General features: G+C 31.3%; 1 protein-coding gene and 1 long non-coding RNA gene across 4 annotated transcripts; one reads left to right on the top strand and one right to left on the bottom strand.

Moving 5' to 3' along the window:
• Positions 1-5,698: 5,698 nt before the first annotated feature.
• Positions 5,699-9,564, bottom strand: LOC116016160 (protein AGENET DOMAIN (AGD)-CONTAINING P1-like). Of its 3 annotated transcripts, XM_031256338.1 has the most exons (6): positions 9,030-9,564; positions 8,030-8,512; positions 7,444-7,938; positions 6,845-7,330; positions 6,639-6,670; positions 5,699-5,722 (listed from the first exon to the last, which is right to left on the bottom strand). In XM_031256338.1, exons 1-5 carry the CDS (start codon positions 9,495-9,497, stop codon positions 6,665-6,667), a joined length of 1,938 nt encoding a protein of 645 aa, XP_031112198.1. In that variant the 5' UTR covers positions 9,498-9,564; the 3' UTR covers positions 5,699-5,722; positions 6,639-6,664. The 3 variants fall into 3 exon arrangements, with proteins under 3 accessions (XP_031112198.1, XP_031112185.1, XP_031112190.1); XM_031256325.1 differs by lacking the exon at positions 5,699-5,722 and having other exon boundaries at positions 6,394-6,684; XM_031256330.1 differs by lacking the exon at positions 5,699-5,722 and having other exon boundaries at positions 6,394-6,670.
• Positions 9,565-15,065: 5,501 nt separating this feature from the next.
• Positions 15,066-16,303, top strand: LOC116016411. The gene is made up of 2 exons (XR_004097743.1): positions 15,066-15,208; positions 15,518-16,303. It is a non-coding gene; the product is annotated as an uncharacterized LOC116016411 (long non-coding RNA).
• The last annotated feature ends 532 nt before the right edge of the window (positions 16,304-16,835 follow it).

Genomic DNA, 16,835 nt, shown 5'->3' with positions numbered 1-16,835 from the left:
GAATACATGAAATATATATTATATACACGCAGTCCAACCATTCAAAATCTTAATTCACAATCACAATAGGATTGTCGGTTAATGTCAAACAGAAACAAGGCAAAACATTTAACAAACCAAACAGATGAATAAATGGTAATACAATGTCAACATTGGAGTGTCATTCCAATGCATGCCAAACCAGGTTTAGATTATACAATGACATTTACACAATCACTTTTCGGAGATTTTATGGCAACATATCAAGCTCTGCTTGTCCAATAGGAGTACAATGCATATTGGATTTCATTTGTTAATTTTTCTGTACAATATAACCAAATAATGCAAAGTAATACAAGTAATACAATGAAATATATATCATATACAAGCTTNATGTTTTAATCTTAAAAATCTAATACTAACCTTGATTTTTTTTCTCCCACCATTCATCAGAGCCACTAATCTTATGTGTACTAGGATCCCACCCTAAACCAGTTTCTTCACGTTTCAGCTGCTTCCAAGTTCTCCATTCTTTTTTCATAGCATCCCACTTATTCTTTAAACTTTTATGTGAAATTTTCCGTTTGGCGGTAGATTCAAACTCTTCTTTAATTTCTTTCCATTTCATTAATCCACGCCCATGCTTTCGAATATATTTGATACAAATCTCACAAAAGACCACCATGTACTCATTGGTCCACTTAAANTGATGTCATTTCTTTAAAATAATAAGGTTAAAGATGGAAAAAGAGTTAGGAAGCTACTAGCTTATTTTGAAACGCTACCTTAGGTAGCGTTAAAAAATAAGCTCCTATTTTAAGCTACTAGCTTATTTTAGGAACATTACCNTCCAATTTAAACAAGCATTAGTAGTTGAATACTTGAATATAAGTATTTTTTTTAAAAAAAAAGAGCAACAGGAAACAGTGATTGAATACTTGAAAATTATTTCATATCTTTAATATACATATCAAAAATAAAAAACAAAAACAAAAGGAAACAATGGTGTTAAATACTTGAAAACCATTTCATCATATCTGTTACATTGATAAAACTTGGGTAGAATCCTACAGATTACAAATACTGCAGAAACTTACTTTAATTCTTCAAATTACATTATATCAAAAACACTGCAGATNGCTACTAGCTTATTTTAGGAACATTACCAAACAGAGCTTATAGCTTATTAGTAGCTTAAAATAAGCTATAAGCTCCTAAATAAGCTCTGCCAAACAGAGCCATAGAGTATAGATAATACATGTAAGTTTAATTTTGTTTAATTATTGATGTAATATGTGTACCTTTAATCTCCTTTAATTATGTCGTAATATGTGTACGTGTACCTTTAATCTCCTTTAATTATGTCGTAATATGTGTACCACTTATTTTCTTAATTGATTAGATAATCGTAATATGTGTACCACTTATTTTCTTAATTGATTAGATAAAATCTGTAGTATGGCAAGCTATATTATGGCAAGTATAAAAAAAATCTGTAGTATGGCAAGCTATATTATGGCAAGTATAAAAAAAACAATTTAATAAAAGTATAATGTGTGAATTAATTTCTTAATTACTGTAATTAAAGATTTTATTCAAAAGTAACTATTAGCATAATTTTATGTGTAATAATCTGTGAATTTGAATAATTTGCATAATTGTATGGACGTAATAATTTGTGGATTAGCGTAATAATATGTGAATTGGAACAATTATCATAATTTTTTTAAATATCCTTTAATATGATGGACTTAATAGGTGTATTATCAATTTCCTTAACTGATTATATAAAAATATAAAATTTAAATAACGGAAAGTATTAATTCATTTATTTCTGTAATTTTTAAGATTTTATATTATTTAAAAGTAATCAAAGGAAATGCACAGGTAATTGATATTATTTGCAGTAAAAAAAATATAATCATCATAAGAAGAAATTCTCAATGTTTAATTACCATAATAAATTTAGATGTTAAATACAGTTGGTAATTACCACGAGGTTATTTAGATGGTATGGTTATTACCTATATATATTACCAAAATAAACAGATTAACATATGGATCAGTATTATCAAAAAATGATGAAACCTTTTTGGTTAGATATATTAGGAAAAGTATCAATTAATTAAAATATGATAGGTAGTACTAAAAGAACAAATTGGGAGGAAGCCTTTTAGGTAAGATAAAAAATTATATTAGGAAATTGATTATCAATCCTACTAATTTTTCTTAATACTATATTTGTAATTACCGTTATAAACAGATTTAATAGAAAAAATTAATTAGGAACTTATATTAAGCATTTTGAATTATTATTATTATTAATATTAGGAAATTATATTAAGAATTCTAAATTATTATTATTATTATTATCTTAACACAAGATTATATCAATGTATAAAATTTATATTATTATTATTCATGCAATAGATCTACTTCTTCATCTCTGATTATACCATGCCGGGAGGATTACTATTTTTATCGTATCACAAAATCATAATAATATGCAAGAGTTTAAGATAAACTTTTCAAAAGAAACACAATTAAGGGATAGGAATAGCAAATAATTTTACTACAAAATATTTATAACAACAACCAAACCAAATTAAAAAAGAAACACGCAAAAACTTCTCCAAAAAAATAACTTTTAGAAATAGAAAAATATGTAATTTTACCACACTACATAATTGTAACAACAACTGAATTAAACCCTTGCACTCCATTTGATCCTCATCCATTGCCCTTCCTGACCCAATTGCTGATACTGGTAAAAGCACTCAACAATCTTCATCAGTTCTTCCGCGTCGAAAACCCCAATATGTAATTCACGACCTTGAACCACGTTTACCTTTTTCCCATCCACTCACTTGTAGTCAACAAAATCTTTCTTCTGCTTCACTTGTGGGGGAGAATATGGTATGCTCTTTCTCCTCTTCCTCCGCTAACCCCTATCGTTTACCCTAGATGACGCCGATGAATGTTTGTGATTTACCGGTGCCGGAGACGACACATTGGAAACCATCTTTCTAAACCGATTCAAGTAGGTCGGTGCATGCACCACCGTAGCTTTCTCAGAGGAGTTAGATGGCTTCGTTATCGCTAGGAAACGATATATCACCAAATTGAATTACAAAAAATTTCAAAATAAATTGTTAACACGAAATCAGAAACTAAATGATGAAATAAAGGAAGAACAACAAAGCATAACCATGAAAATAAAGAAAGAAATCAAAGGATTTTCACTTACTCGTGAGTCTTGAGCTTGTCCATCGGAGTTGTGATCGGAAACGTATGAAACGAATGCCGACTTTGCCGAGTTCAGAAGTTGTGAGGGAACAATCTCTCATGCTCGGAACTTATATGAGAGAAATTGCCGTTAACTTAAATCTGTTGGAATAAAATTAGGAAGAATGATACTTAAAATTAGGAAGAATGATACTGGAGTATAGGTTTTAATTTTTTTTTGGTAATTGGCAATAAATTTTGTGGAAATATATAAATGGTTAATTAATAAAATAACCATATATATATATATATATATATATGGAATAAAATTAGGAAGAATGCTTTATGTTTTAATTTTCTTGGGATTATGGAAATAAATTTTATGAAAATATATATAGTTAATTAATAAAATAACCATAAAATAATTATTAATTTCATTTTACTAAAATGCCCCTGAGTTTGGGCGGGAAAACTTGGGAGGAGGATATTATTTTTATATATAGTATAGATTAGGAAAATTATATTAAGAATTTTAGATTATTATTACTACGGAGTATTATATTATTATTATTATTATTATTATTATTATTATTATTATTATATTAACATAATAGATTTTAAATCGAGGTTACAAAATTTAATATTATTATTTCATTTATTCAAGTATATAGTAATCACCATTTTTTAACTAATAAGTGTGAATTAGTATTGTGCAATTAATGATAAAGATTAATAATAATTGGAATCAACAATCAATGATACAATGACCCATGTTTAGCTTCCAATGCACCATTTTTTATAAAATGAAGAATTGGAATGGTAAAACGAACAATTGGAATGAATAATTGAGGATTTATTCAAGTATAGTAACCACCATTTTTACCAAATTACATAAGCATCCGTAAATGGGGAAGATCAAGATTGCAAATTCTACAATATATAGATGAGCATCCGTAGATTGCTAGTTATTTTACACAGTACAACTAAAAAGATGGATAGTTAAATAAGGTATTATCATTCAAAATCTTGTAATACAAAGTTACAATACAATGTTTTTCCATTAGAAATTACCAATCAAAGTAATGTGATTAAAATATATAATTATAGAAAACATTTGATTGTTCACTACAATCACTCTAAAAATTGTAATTTTACATACGTGATACGCACATGGCAAAATTGGCCTAGCTACTTGAAACCTTATCAGCAAAAATTAAAGCATATTGAGCTGTTAAAATCAAACTAAATCACAGTACTACAAAATGCAGACTACACCATAAGGATCTCCAACATGCAGAATGAATCAACTAAAAATTAAATCATACCGCATACCATAACAATTCTACGCGTGTTAAAGTTCGATCTTCGACTTCGTAGAATTACAGATTATAGATCTCTAACTAATAGTGAGAGCACAGATATTGGTACGTTGTGAGAGAAGAGTCATTTCTCATCATTATATAGTGGAGGATAAACATAATATGGAAGTTTTTTCAAAAGGAAAGTATAATTAATTTTAATTTTATGTAAATATAGATGATTGACATGTAAAAATTTTACTACAATATTATATAATTTTTTCATTCTAATATAGTTAATTACATGTCAATTATATAAATATATATAGATATATAGATATAGATATAGATTATCATATCACTAATCACCAATCACCAATTAATTAATTAATATCAACATCAATCTATATAAATATAAATATTAATATTAATATATAACAATATTACCATATCACTAATCACCAATCACCAATTAATTAATTAATTAATATATATATATATATATATATATATATTAATTAATTATAAATATATAACAATATTACCATATCACTAATCACCAATCACCAATTAATTATTCTTTTTTAAAATAATCACCAATTAATTAATTAATATTAGTATATATTAATATATTAATATTAAGAATAATACCATATACCATATTATCAATTATCAATTATATATCACTAATCACCCATCACCCATTAATATTAACAATATTACCATATTATCATATTATCATCATCATATATTACCATAATAATATTATAGGATGGATAATTAATAAAATAATAAAATAATAAATAAATAAAATAAATGATTTTACCAAAATACCCCTAAGTTTTGGGAGGAAAATTTGGGAGGAGGAAATTGTTTTTATATATAATATAGATTTCATGGTTGAACACAGCAAAATCACAAAAGAAGTCAACTAGAGAAATCTCAATTTTTATCCAAAATAGCAAAGCAGCTTGTTAATCTATGATTGTACTTAATTGTTGATGATGTGGAGAAGGACAAAGCCCCAACACAACCCTCTATTCCTCCTTTATCATGGTGCGTTATGGGTTGAGTAATTGATAATAAGGTAAGGCCTAAATTTTAACACTTCCATCCATTCCTTTGCAGAGAAGAAAATCTTGCTTTTGTTAGAAGGAATATATATATATATATATATATATATATATTTGACAGCAGCCATATGCATTTGGTAGAAAAATCTGAAAATCAAAGGAGAAGTGTAAGGAGCTCACAAAGCATTTTGTAAAAAAAAAATGAAAATCAAACGAAGAAGAAAGCTTTTTGTTTTGTTTTGTTTTTTTAATTTTATTTTATTCAAAAATTTTTAAAGAATAACTTTTAATAAAAATGACAGTTGCATCAAGGCGATTATCTAAGGAATATGTCTCATTTTATTAAAATTGTATTCTGATTTCTCATTTTATGTGTCTAGTTCAATTAATTAAACTTGATTAAAATTATTTTTAATTCAATTTTTCATAATATTAAGTTTAGAGTTAGACTATTAGTATATAAAAATGTATTACGTATATATTTAGAAACAACATTAAAAGCACTATTAAACACACAAAAAATTAAATTTAAAAATAATTTTAGAAAATACTATAAAAATAAATCAAAATAATAATAATAAACATGACAAGTAAAATAAGACAAATGGAGTAATACTCATGTGAAAAACCCAACCCATCTTCTAAGAGAATTTGCCATAAAAATAGGCTTAGGGTAAAAGTTTGATGCATCCTTATGAATTTCTGTACGTATAAACCACCCACCCAAGTCAATTAATAATGGGATTATACGGAACTTATATAAGCTGAAGCTTGCTTTAACTATTTAAATCCCCACATGGCATAAGTTAGTGAAAGAGTTAGCTATTAAAGAACTCTCTGGAATTAATAACAATCCATTTTTATTTTTATACAGCAGCCAGACACTGGTAGTTGTTTCAAAAACTGATTCTTTCTTGAGTCACAGCTTTGCACACTGGAACGGACCAACAACACCGTGTTTATTTAATAGTCACCTAAATGGCTGAACCCGAAAAACTTCTGCACCCACCATATGTAGAGTAGAGTAGAGGAGAGATGAATAGTTAATGGATGATGAGGATACCTTTACTGCAGTCTGCACCACAAGATCTAAGCCTGCAAGCAATATGCTGAAAAATATATTAGAATGTAGTATTTCACACTAAACTCATTTTTTGGATATTGGCATCAAAGTTAGTCACCTAGTTTACAAGGTGAGTGAGTACTTCACACTCGGAGAGCTTGCAAAACTACTCGATCATACAAAAAAAAAAAAAAAAAAAAACATACCTCTTTAACACCCACCACCAGCCATGCGCCGTTTATCCACTCCTGATGAGGCCTCAACCCATGATGCCGAAATTCTAATGTCTCATTTGTAGTCCCAAAATAGACTCTGTACTTTGCACCCTCAAGTACTTCAAACACTTCACCAACCCGCCACCCATTATTAGACCAGGCATCAACTTCCTCATGAGGTCTGAATCTGTCAACTCTTTGCAGTATAGGGGCAGAAGGCCTTACAGATAAAGCATCTGCTTCTTCAACTAGCAGATCAGTTCCATATTCACATTTTAGTGTTCTGAATTCTACCAAGTACTTCCCGTTTCCTATCAGTCTCAAGATCAAAGCTGGATACCAAGATCCCTGATTTCCTTCTTCATCATCTTTTACCTCCACCTTTGCTCCAATACAAAAAGTTGTTTCTGAGGCAATTCCACCACTATGTCTCCTCATTATCCCAGGTTTGGGATTCGGTAGGTTGTTGTTGGACTTCTGCATTTCAAGCAACTATATGTAAGCTAGCAATGATAAAAGAAAGACACTAAACCTCATCTATTTGTATGAGGTTGCAAAGTAAAGTAGCATGAGAGTGCATGCAGCCATACCCTGAAAGCAATGTCCCATTTTCGATCAATCCACTCCTGATGAGGCCTGATACCATGATGTGCAAACTCTATTTCTTCATTTGTGGTCCAGAAATAAACTACATAATTTAAGCCATCAAGAACTTTGGATATAAGACCCTCCCACCATCCATCATTGTACCATGCATCAACCTCTTCAAACATTTTAAAGCGATCAAATCGGTGAATCAAAGGAGGGCAAGGGCGAATGTTGAAGGCATCTGCCTTTTCTTTGAGGGGTTCAGATTCATCATCTGTCCTCAGAGTCTGATATTCCAAAAGAAACTTGTTCGGCCCAATAGAGTCAAAAATGACTGCAGTGTACCAAGAACCATGGTAACCTTCTTCAAAACTTGTGGCCTCTACCAACATTCCCATGCTAAACTTTGGACCTAATGCCTTTCTATCACTCTTGATCTTGACTTTCACTACTTTCGAGTTTAGCATCCCATCACTTGAGCTCCTTGGCAAATCAAACTTGTCAAAGTTGAAATAGAGAAGAAAGCAAAATAAATAAATAAGTAAAATAATGAGTAGGAATCACAACAAACAAGACATTAATATATACCTTTGTAGCTGCAACCCAATTGTTGTTTTTCCACTCTTGATGAGGCCTCAAGTTAGAAGCTTCAAACGTAAACAATTCATTCATGGACCTGAAACAAACCATGTATTTTGCATCACCAAGAACCTTGGATACATGTCCTTCCCGCCATCCATTACCAACCCAAGCATCAACTTTGTCAAGAAGTTTGAAAGGACTGATCCTTTCAATTTCAGGTGGATATGGTCTGATGCAAGAGGCATCAACCTCTTCTTTGAGAAATTCAGTCCCATCATCTGTCTTCAAGGTCTGGTACTGTACCAAGAGTTTTCCATTTCCTAATACCTCCATCACAACTGAAGCATACCACAATCTTTCAAAACCTTCTTTGCCACCCATAACCTCTACAAGCATTTCCTTACTGAACTTTCTAACACACGATCTTTTAGTGCACTTGATACGGAGTTTGACTCCACTTGGTGTCATTAAATAATCTTCTGATTTTTTCTGCACAGCAAAACTTGAAACTAACATGAGAAAGCAACAATAAAGAATCCATGAAGAACTTATTCCTCAAATATCTAGAGGAAAGGAAAAAAGGTGCATGTGTGTTTTGAAAAGAATCTTGTGCTAATATATCTTCTTTGGTTTCAAAAGTTAGTCAACAGCAATGACTCGTCTCCAGTCTCACTCTCATGGGGGATCAGTTAATTATGCATATGAAAAACATGTCTTCATTTCTTTTCGTTTTTGGCTACTCCTTACTCCTTAGCAATGATAAAATCATTGATTGACAGTAAAAATAAACAAACATTTATATCCTTTTGGCACGTTACTGGTTTCACATTCCCCCACCAAAGGACCACATTGATAAATGATATCCAGTTATGAGAATGAAGTGTATGCATGCTTATATCCAGTTATGTATGCACGTGTTTGCGCGCGCATTTATATTATATCTATATCTAAATCTAAAATAATTTAGATTATTAAAATGGTTATGGAAGTAGTCAACACTTGGTACCTGTTGGTCTACTTGAGATTCTTCAAGTGGTGGAACCCAACACCCATCTTTCCAATCCCTACGGACCCTCAACTGCCACTGCTCCACCTTCACACTCTCCACTGCTTTTTCTCCGTCCTCGTCTCCAAGACCCACCATATACATGGAATTCTCCAAAATTTCATCTACCGTTCCTCTCCTCCAACCTCTATTTTCATAGAAAACATCCGCACTCTCCCCCACTCTAAAATAGCAGGGCTGCTCTGCCGGCGGCGCGGGCCGGACGGCGGATACGTGAACGTACTCCTTTCGCCGCTTCATGGGATCATCAACGGAGCACAAAGTCTCAAACGCCACGTAGATCTGTCCTGCCCACTGCTTCTTCCTCACAGAATGTCGGAGCACAGCTGCCGGAAACCATATTGGAAAATTGTCGCGCTTAAGAACTTCCACTCTGTCTCCCTTGTTGAACTGTGGTTCGGCAGACATTGCGTCGCCGGGACGTCAATGACTCAATGGTCTAGCTTACCTAGAAATGTTGAAACCCTAAGAGAGAGAGCAATCAATGGAGTAGCTTACCCGGAACGAGAAGTAATAATTCACCATAACATGAATAAACGGAAATGCACACTTGCAGTTAATTGATTTTTTTTTTGTTTTTTCGGTGTGGGGGTATAACGCTTAATCACAACATAACAATAACGTTTGGTTTATATGTCATAAATCTTTTCAACTTTGCATGCCAACATTGCAAGTCTGGACCGCACATTATTGTTATTGTTAGTAACAATTAACCATTAATATCAAAGGAAACAAAATGAATATTAAATTAGGAAAGACTTATTACTTATTAGTCCTGAGTCTTGACATTAACGAGCTTGTCTAATAATAATAAGCATATAGAATTGAACCAATATATAAAAGTCATAGCTAATTAAACTTCTCACACTATTATAATTCGTAAGTGATAAGCTGATAGCATCCATTTCAACCTCAAATTTGTCTCATTTCAACTCATTCATACAGCTAAGTGTTTCACGCATTCTTATACCTTATACGGAGTATCTTTTTAGGTGTAAACAAAAAGTTTTGAATGTTACTATTGGTTTATTTATATTTAATTATATTATGTATATTAAAAAAATATAATAAAAATAATTTTTTTTAAAGTTCGCGGGGCCCGTTAACCCGCGTGGGACGAGTTAGAGTTGTGTCATTGTGTGAATCATAGCCCGAGGGCTTAGCAAGTCAGCCCGCAAAAACTCGCCTGAAATTCGGTCTGCGGTGAGATGGGCCGGTCCGTTTTGACAACACTACTTTTTTATATGTTCAAACTTTTTTAATATTATCTAATTAACATGCAGTTACATAGCGTACGTGCATACGAAAGAGGCTAGAAACCGAAATGTTAGTTTGTTGGATCTCCAGTGCAACCTAATCCAAAGCCCAGAGTATGTACTGAGTGGGCTTTAAATTGTTAGATGATTATATTTTTTATTTTGTAAGATCCAATCAAAACCCTTTTACGGAGTATATTATTGTTCTTAGACAGACATAGCGCAAATTTTAATTCGTGCAACTGCAGTTCCCTTTCAACACAACTGCAGTATCAATTCAACAGAATTGCATATCATTTCAACACAACTTCAATATCAATTCAACACAACTGCAGTATCAGTTCAACACAACTGTAGTATCATTTGAGATGAACTGTAGTATCAATTACGAAGATTTACGGGAGTCGTTTCTCCACTTATTGAAACGACGTCGTTTTGTGACCTTAGTCCACAATGCATTGTGGACCGCGATCCACAGTATAAGAACTAACTGTCTGTCTAGCTATATAGATGTGAATTCGTTATATCTTTGATTTGTATGTATATATCTTTAAAGTTAATAGGTTGATACATTGAGTTTAAAGCATGGATGTGCGTGCCAGGTAATGGATCCATAAAAGCAATATAATATAGGGCAAATTAAAGGTAATGTACATTTGTACATGCAATATAATAGCGCGCTTAGAGAAATTTTTATATAAATATATAGAATATAGTTGTATTGCCATGCATATATATGCATCCAAATTAAATGCGTTCAAGTATACAAATAAAAGGTTACGTTCCCTAGCTCCCTCCCTGCCTCCATTACTGTGTGTGCACTGCCTTTTATGTTGACAAAATAGGAGGGGGAGGGGAAGGAAAGTAATAGCTAAGGGGGGGACATCAATAGAGTGGTCCAGTCTGTAATTGAATTTGTTCAGAGATGAATAAGTTGATGATGATATTTTGGTAGCTGCCAATCTGCCATATTATGGCAGTACATACAAAATGTCAACAACAAGAACAAGTATATGGTATAATCATTACTATTGCTCAGGGAATTCTGGGGAAGATAGCTACACCTCATTCACTATTAATTCACACCCAGACCCACCTACCTATGATGCGTCATTTTCCCCCCATTTTTTTTCCCATTCCGCCCTATCTCTACTTTAATTTCACCATTTCCTTCCCTTCCTACCTAGCTACAATCATTCATATATATATATATATATATGTGTGTGTGTGTGTGTGTGGTGGGGTGATGTTTCAATAAGAGCCACTCATTCTGATAGAATCTCCGAATCTATACATAAATGTAAATTGAATCATGTGCTCCATCCAACTAAAAGGCTAAGCTGATAGTTGAACTGCACATTTATGTTTATATATTATATGCTCAACACCGCCCCCTCACGTATGCGGGCCGATTGACTTTGATGGGCTCCAAGCAACACGTGGACCATAGTCTTTTTTTCGGGTGGCGCGAAGATTCGAACCCATGACCTTTTGCATGGCTCTGATACTAAATTGAATCATGTGCTCAACAATGTACACAATTTAATTTGCATGTAAAAATTTGTATGTATTAATGTAGAGGATTGTGTGCATTCATATTGATTTTCAAATTTTTACGGAATTAGAGATTCTCATTCTCATTTCATCACATAATATATTATATATATATATATATATATATATATATATATATATATATATATATATATATATTCCTACGTCTTAGCTTCAATTAGCTACCTACCCTATCTCAATTTTTACCTATTATATGTAATTGATTAAAAAAAAAAAAAGAAGAGAGAGTAAAGTTTTATTCAAATCTTCCTTCAACATATTTTTAGTTTGAAATAAAATTGTAACGCATGTCATGGAGAAGCGTTAATTATATTTAGTGTACTTGGAATTTTCAAAATATCTTGGAATTTTCAAAATTCACCAACTTAGCTTGGTTTTCTGAGAGGGGCAGATCATACATGTGCGGTACTCAATTTTATGTTGGCTAATATTTGAATAAAATATCTTTTTTTTTTTAAATAAATTTGGTTTATTTTAATATTTTGTAAAATTGGTTATAACTGAGATGATACAAGCTACTCCGTATTAGCTTATTACTTATGGAGATATTTAACGATTATCTAGTCAAATAAAAAGACCAACTATGTTTGTTCATTATTATACTATTATAATATAATGTAGTAACTTAGCTACCTGTTTGATTTGCGTTAGTTCAACTTTAATTTTATAACTGCACAAAACGTATATGATTACAGATTTGGTACAATATAATAGAAGTAATTAAATTAAGATATACGAAATTATTATGTGGCATGAACTCTTAAGTTCTACTCTTAATTACTTTCAAATTTTTAATATAGACTTTTTTTTTGAAATATATATCATGAAAATAATATATTATTGTCCGTCATATTTAAAAGTGAATGAATAAAATTTAAAATTACATATACTAAAAACTCATTAAGATATGTTGTGGCAGAATAAAACAATAATCTCTTTTTCAACGCCGGAAAGTATTATATATAGGAATGCGTTCCATATAAAAAATTTGTTGGAGTTCGGTATTGTTCAAAATTGAGGAAGAAGATTAGCATATAATAATGAGAGAACGCAGGCCAATAAAATTAGGTCAGGTATTGACCGGATGGCGCATGCATGCATCTTCCTCTTATAAGTTATAAGTTAGAACACCGTCACACGCCAAACCATATATGCCCTTAATTATTTTGGTTAACTTTTCTTTAATTTGCTCATTGAAAAAAATGGTAAGTAGAACCTTAAATGAAGCAATAATCTACTCCGATTGTCTTGTCTTGTCTTGTGTCGGTAACGTACGTTGATGCTTGGGAATTATATATGGGTGTGATGGAAGTGCGTAGAGGTAAGGTTAGGTTGATAGCTATCGTTCTTGTATGTGTTTGTATTCTTAAACAATGTCAATTATGTATTTAATATTATATACGGAATTGAATTGAAGATTACATTATCACTACATCGTTATTATATTATTATGAGTTTTTCTTTTAAACCATATTATTATGAGTTTGATTTTCGAATTCAATAACTAAGGGTGCTGGAATTCAAATGGTAAAGTGGATCAAATAAGTAATGGTAACATCATGACCGGATTTTAGAGCGTGCAAAATGTGCAACCGCACATGGCCCCAAAATTGGGGCCCCCTAATCCAACAATGGCCTAATAGTTACTATATGTATTTGTGATTATATTGGCCTAAAATTAGGTTTTATTTACATTTTTTTCTTTACAATTTGTTTTTCAATTCACAGTTTATTTATTCTTTGATAGGGCCTTACTTATTTACCAACACAGGGCCACGCAAATAAAAAAAAAATCGGCTCTGGGTAACATACTAACACGTTTAAGTAGGAAAAGTCAATTTATTTAGGAGTAAATAGGAATTCGAATTCCTTCAAAAAAAAAAGGAATTTGAATTAAAATAAATAAATAAATAATTAATTAAAATATAAATAAATAAATAACTAATTAATTAAAATATAAATAAATAAATATATATAATACATTTTTTTTGAAATCTAAAAAATGTAATACATATATGTGTATATAGATTAAAATTCTATATTTAATGCATGGACAATGATTTATTTATTTATTATTTATTTTTTATAGTAAATATTTAAAATGGTCGACTATGTTATAATTAATTCACAGATTAGTCATAAGCTATCAATTTTATCAATTAAGTCCTCAACTATTTAATTCTTTCTCAATAATTCACAAATCAATCATTCGTTGGGGACCTTATTGAGTAATAATTGAATAGTTGATGACTTTATTAAGAATTTAATAGTTGATGACCTTATTGAGTAATGATTGAATAGTTGAGGACTTAATTTGTTAAATTTGATAATCGATGACCAATTTGTGAATTTCGTTATTATCAATGGACCACTATGGGTATTAACTTATCTCTTATTTTTTTTATTCCATTCTCCAAAAATAGAGGAGTAAAAGAATAATGAATTTTTGTAACTAGTAAAGGAATTGAATGCCAAGCACTCAGATGACATGTAGTAACTCTTCATATGATATTACTAAATTGTTCTTGAGTTTGTGCAGTAAAATTTCATAATCGCTTCGGTTATTATATATATAGTTATTATAATTCTATATATATATATATATATATAGATACATCACGGAGTATTATTTAAGTTATAGAGGTTGCGGAGTTGTGGTTAAATTACACCAGATAGATACCCATAGGTTTTTTGTTTGTGCCAGTCAAAAAAACAAAGACGTTAATGGAGGAAAAAGAGCCACGTGGAAATGCTTCCATGTTTTATTATTTGTTGATAAGAAGGGATTTTCATTTTTATTTTTGTCCTTTTTATAATTGCTAGTGGTCACAAATTTAATATGTTTGAATCCTAAACAATCGTTCTTGTTGTGGAGATTAGTAGAGAAAATAAATGGTGAAATTATTAATCTGCAGTGGTTGGGTGGGATAACCTGAAGTAGAGCGGGGCGTCTCACAAGTGACGTCATAAAGAGTTGTGAACTTTTTAAAGTTTTTGTTTTCCATTTACTTTTTATTCCTTACATTCTTTCTGGGCCTTGGAGCAGTCACTGTCAGGTCCATCGCCATAGCCCACTCTCTCTTCTCTTCTCCTAAATTTCTCCCCTCCTTTATAAGCCCACCACTCTCTCAATTTCCTCATTCATTACCCCTCCTCCTCCTCATACATCCATTTCCATTCATCTCTCTCTGCTTGCACTTCTCTCTCTAAATTTCTCCTTTTTTATTTTTATGGGGGTGAGAGAAAAGATTGCAGATCAAAAAGCAAGACTGAAATCTCCACAGCAAGGTATGAAAACACAGTTCTAGAGAGAGAAATCTATCAAATCTTCCAACTCATCACCCATCCTTAGCTTTTCTACAGTAAACATATTAACTTAAATTGTTTCCTAGATTAGATTAGATTAGATTGTGTCTTTTCTACTGCTTTACTTCATCTTTTTTATTTTTTATTTTATTTATTTATTAAAGCATACGTCTTTCTTCCTTAAACTTCTCTCTCTCTCTCTGTGTTCTACCTTGTATAACTCCCCATCTAATTGTCATTCTTATCCATGAACAACTGAAATTAAACTTATTACTATTTCTGGGAATGCAGGCAATCTTAAAGATGAGTTCAAGACTTGCCATCCGCCCGCAAAACTGGAAAGCTGATGAAATCTGGGGCGTTGAAAGTTTGGGCCGCCAGAGATTTGAATTGGGTGCCGGCGCCGGCGCCGGGAGCTCCACCTTGACGGCGGTTCATTTGTATTAATTGGGTGCTATCCTACCTGAGCTTTTTCCTCATCACCTTTTCTTATTTGTTTTTTTTTTTGACTTGTTGCCTTTTATTTTTTATTCTCACCCAATTTTCTTGACCTTGTAAGACCTTTTCTTGACCTTGTAAGACCCATTGTTGTGTGTTTTCTTCTTGTATTTTGTGGTCTGAATAACGTTGTGTCCGAAATTTTTTGGCACAAGGTTTTCTCAGCATCTTCGTCCTCCCTCCCCAACTCGTCTTCTCCTTCCTTGTCTATCCCTCCTGAGCTATTAAACTAATTAGATTTGCACATTTCACCGGCCTCCTCAAAAACATATATCATTATATTATATTGTGTTTCAAATCCATGCATAAACACCGCTGAATTGAAGATCAGATCAATCTGGAGTAACTTCAAGATCATTGAATGAAGAAGAAGAAGAAGAATGAGCTGATTATTTGTAATTCATTATAAAATTTAGTAGAAGCTAATTAAGCTAGAGTACATACATGTATACATACACGTACACAAGTACACTTTATAATGATATATTGATTGTGTATGTTTATGGATGATGGATCGGAGTTGAATTGAAGTTAGTTATATATGGATGACTGGATGCAATGCAATTATTTACAAAGCTTTATCTGTGTATATAGCTAGGATTGTATTGGTAGGTACATATAGACATACAGTAGTACAGTACAGTATATATTCTTTTTGAGTAAGGACACATTTCTATCAATGTCAATGGTCGGAGAAATAATGTAGCTACATGTATGTATGTATTACAACATAGGGAAACAACATTTTTAGCTCCTTAATTATTTCATTTTTATAAATTTGGTTCATATTAATTCATTTGAACATATTTCGTTCATTAATTGTCTATTATGTTGCATTTTTAGTTCATATTGCTATATAATGATCAAACTTTGTTAGTAAACTCTTTTTTATGAGATTATTTTTGTCATTTAGAATTAATATTCATGGTTAAAGTCTCACTCTCTCCATGGGAACATTATTTTTAATAGTGAGTATTGATTCTAAATAATAAAAATAGCATCCTATGTTAATAGAGTTTGACAATTATATAACATTAGGGATTAAAAGTGTAACATTATGAGTAATTGATGGGCTAAATTTGTTTAAATTAATTTACAGTGACCAAAATTT

The sequence above is a fragment of the Ipomoea triloba genome, chromosome 1 (assembly GCF_003576645.1).
Source record: "Ipomoea triloba cultivar NCNSP0323 chromosome 1, ASM357664v1".
Taxonomy (NCBI): domain Eukaryota; kingdom Viridiplantae; phylum Streptophyta; class Magnoliopsida; order Solanales; family Convolvulaceae; genus Ipomoea; species Ipomoea triloba.
This window is presented reverse-complemented; position numbering and strand designations above follow the sequence as displayed.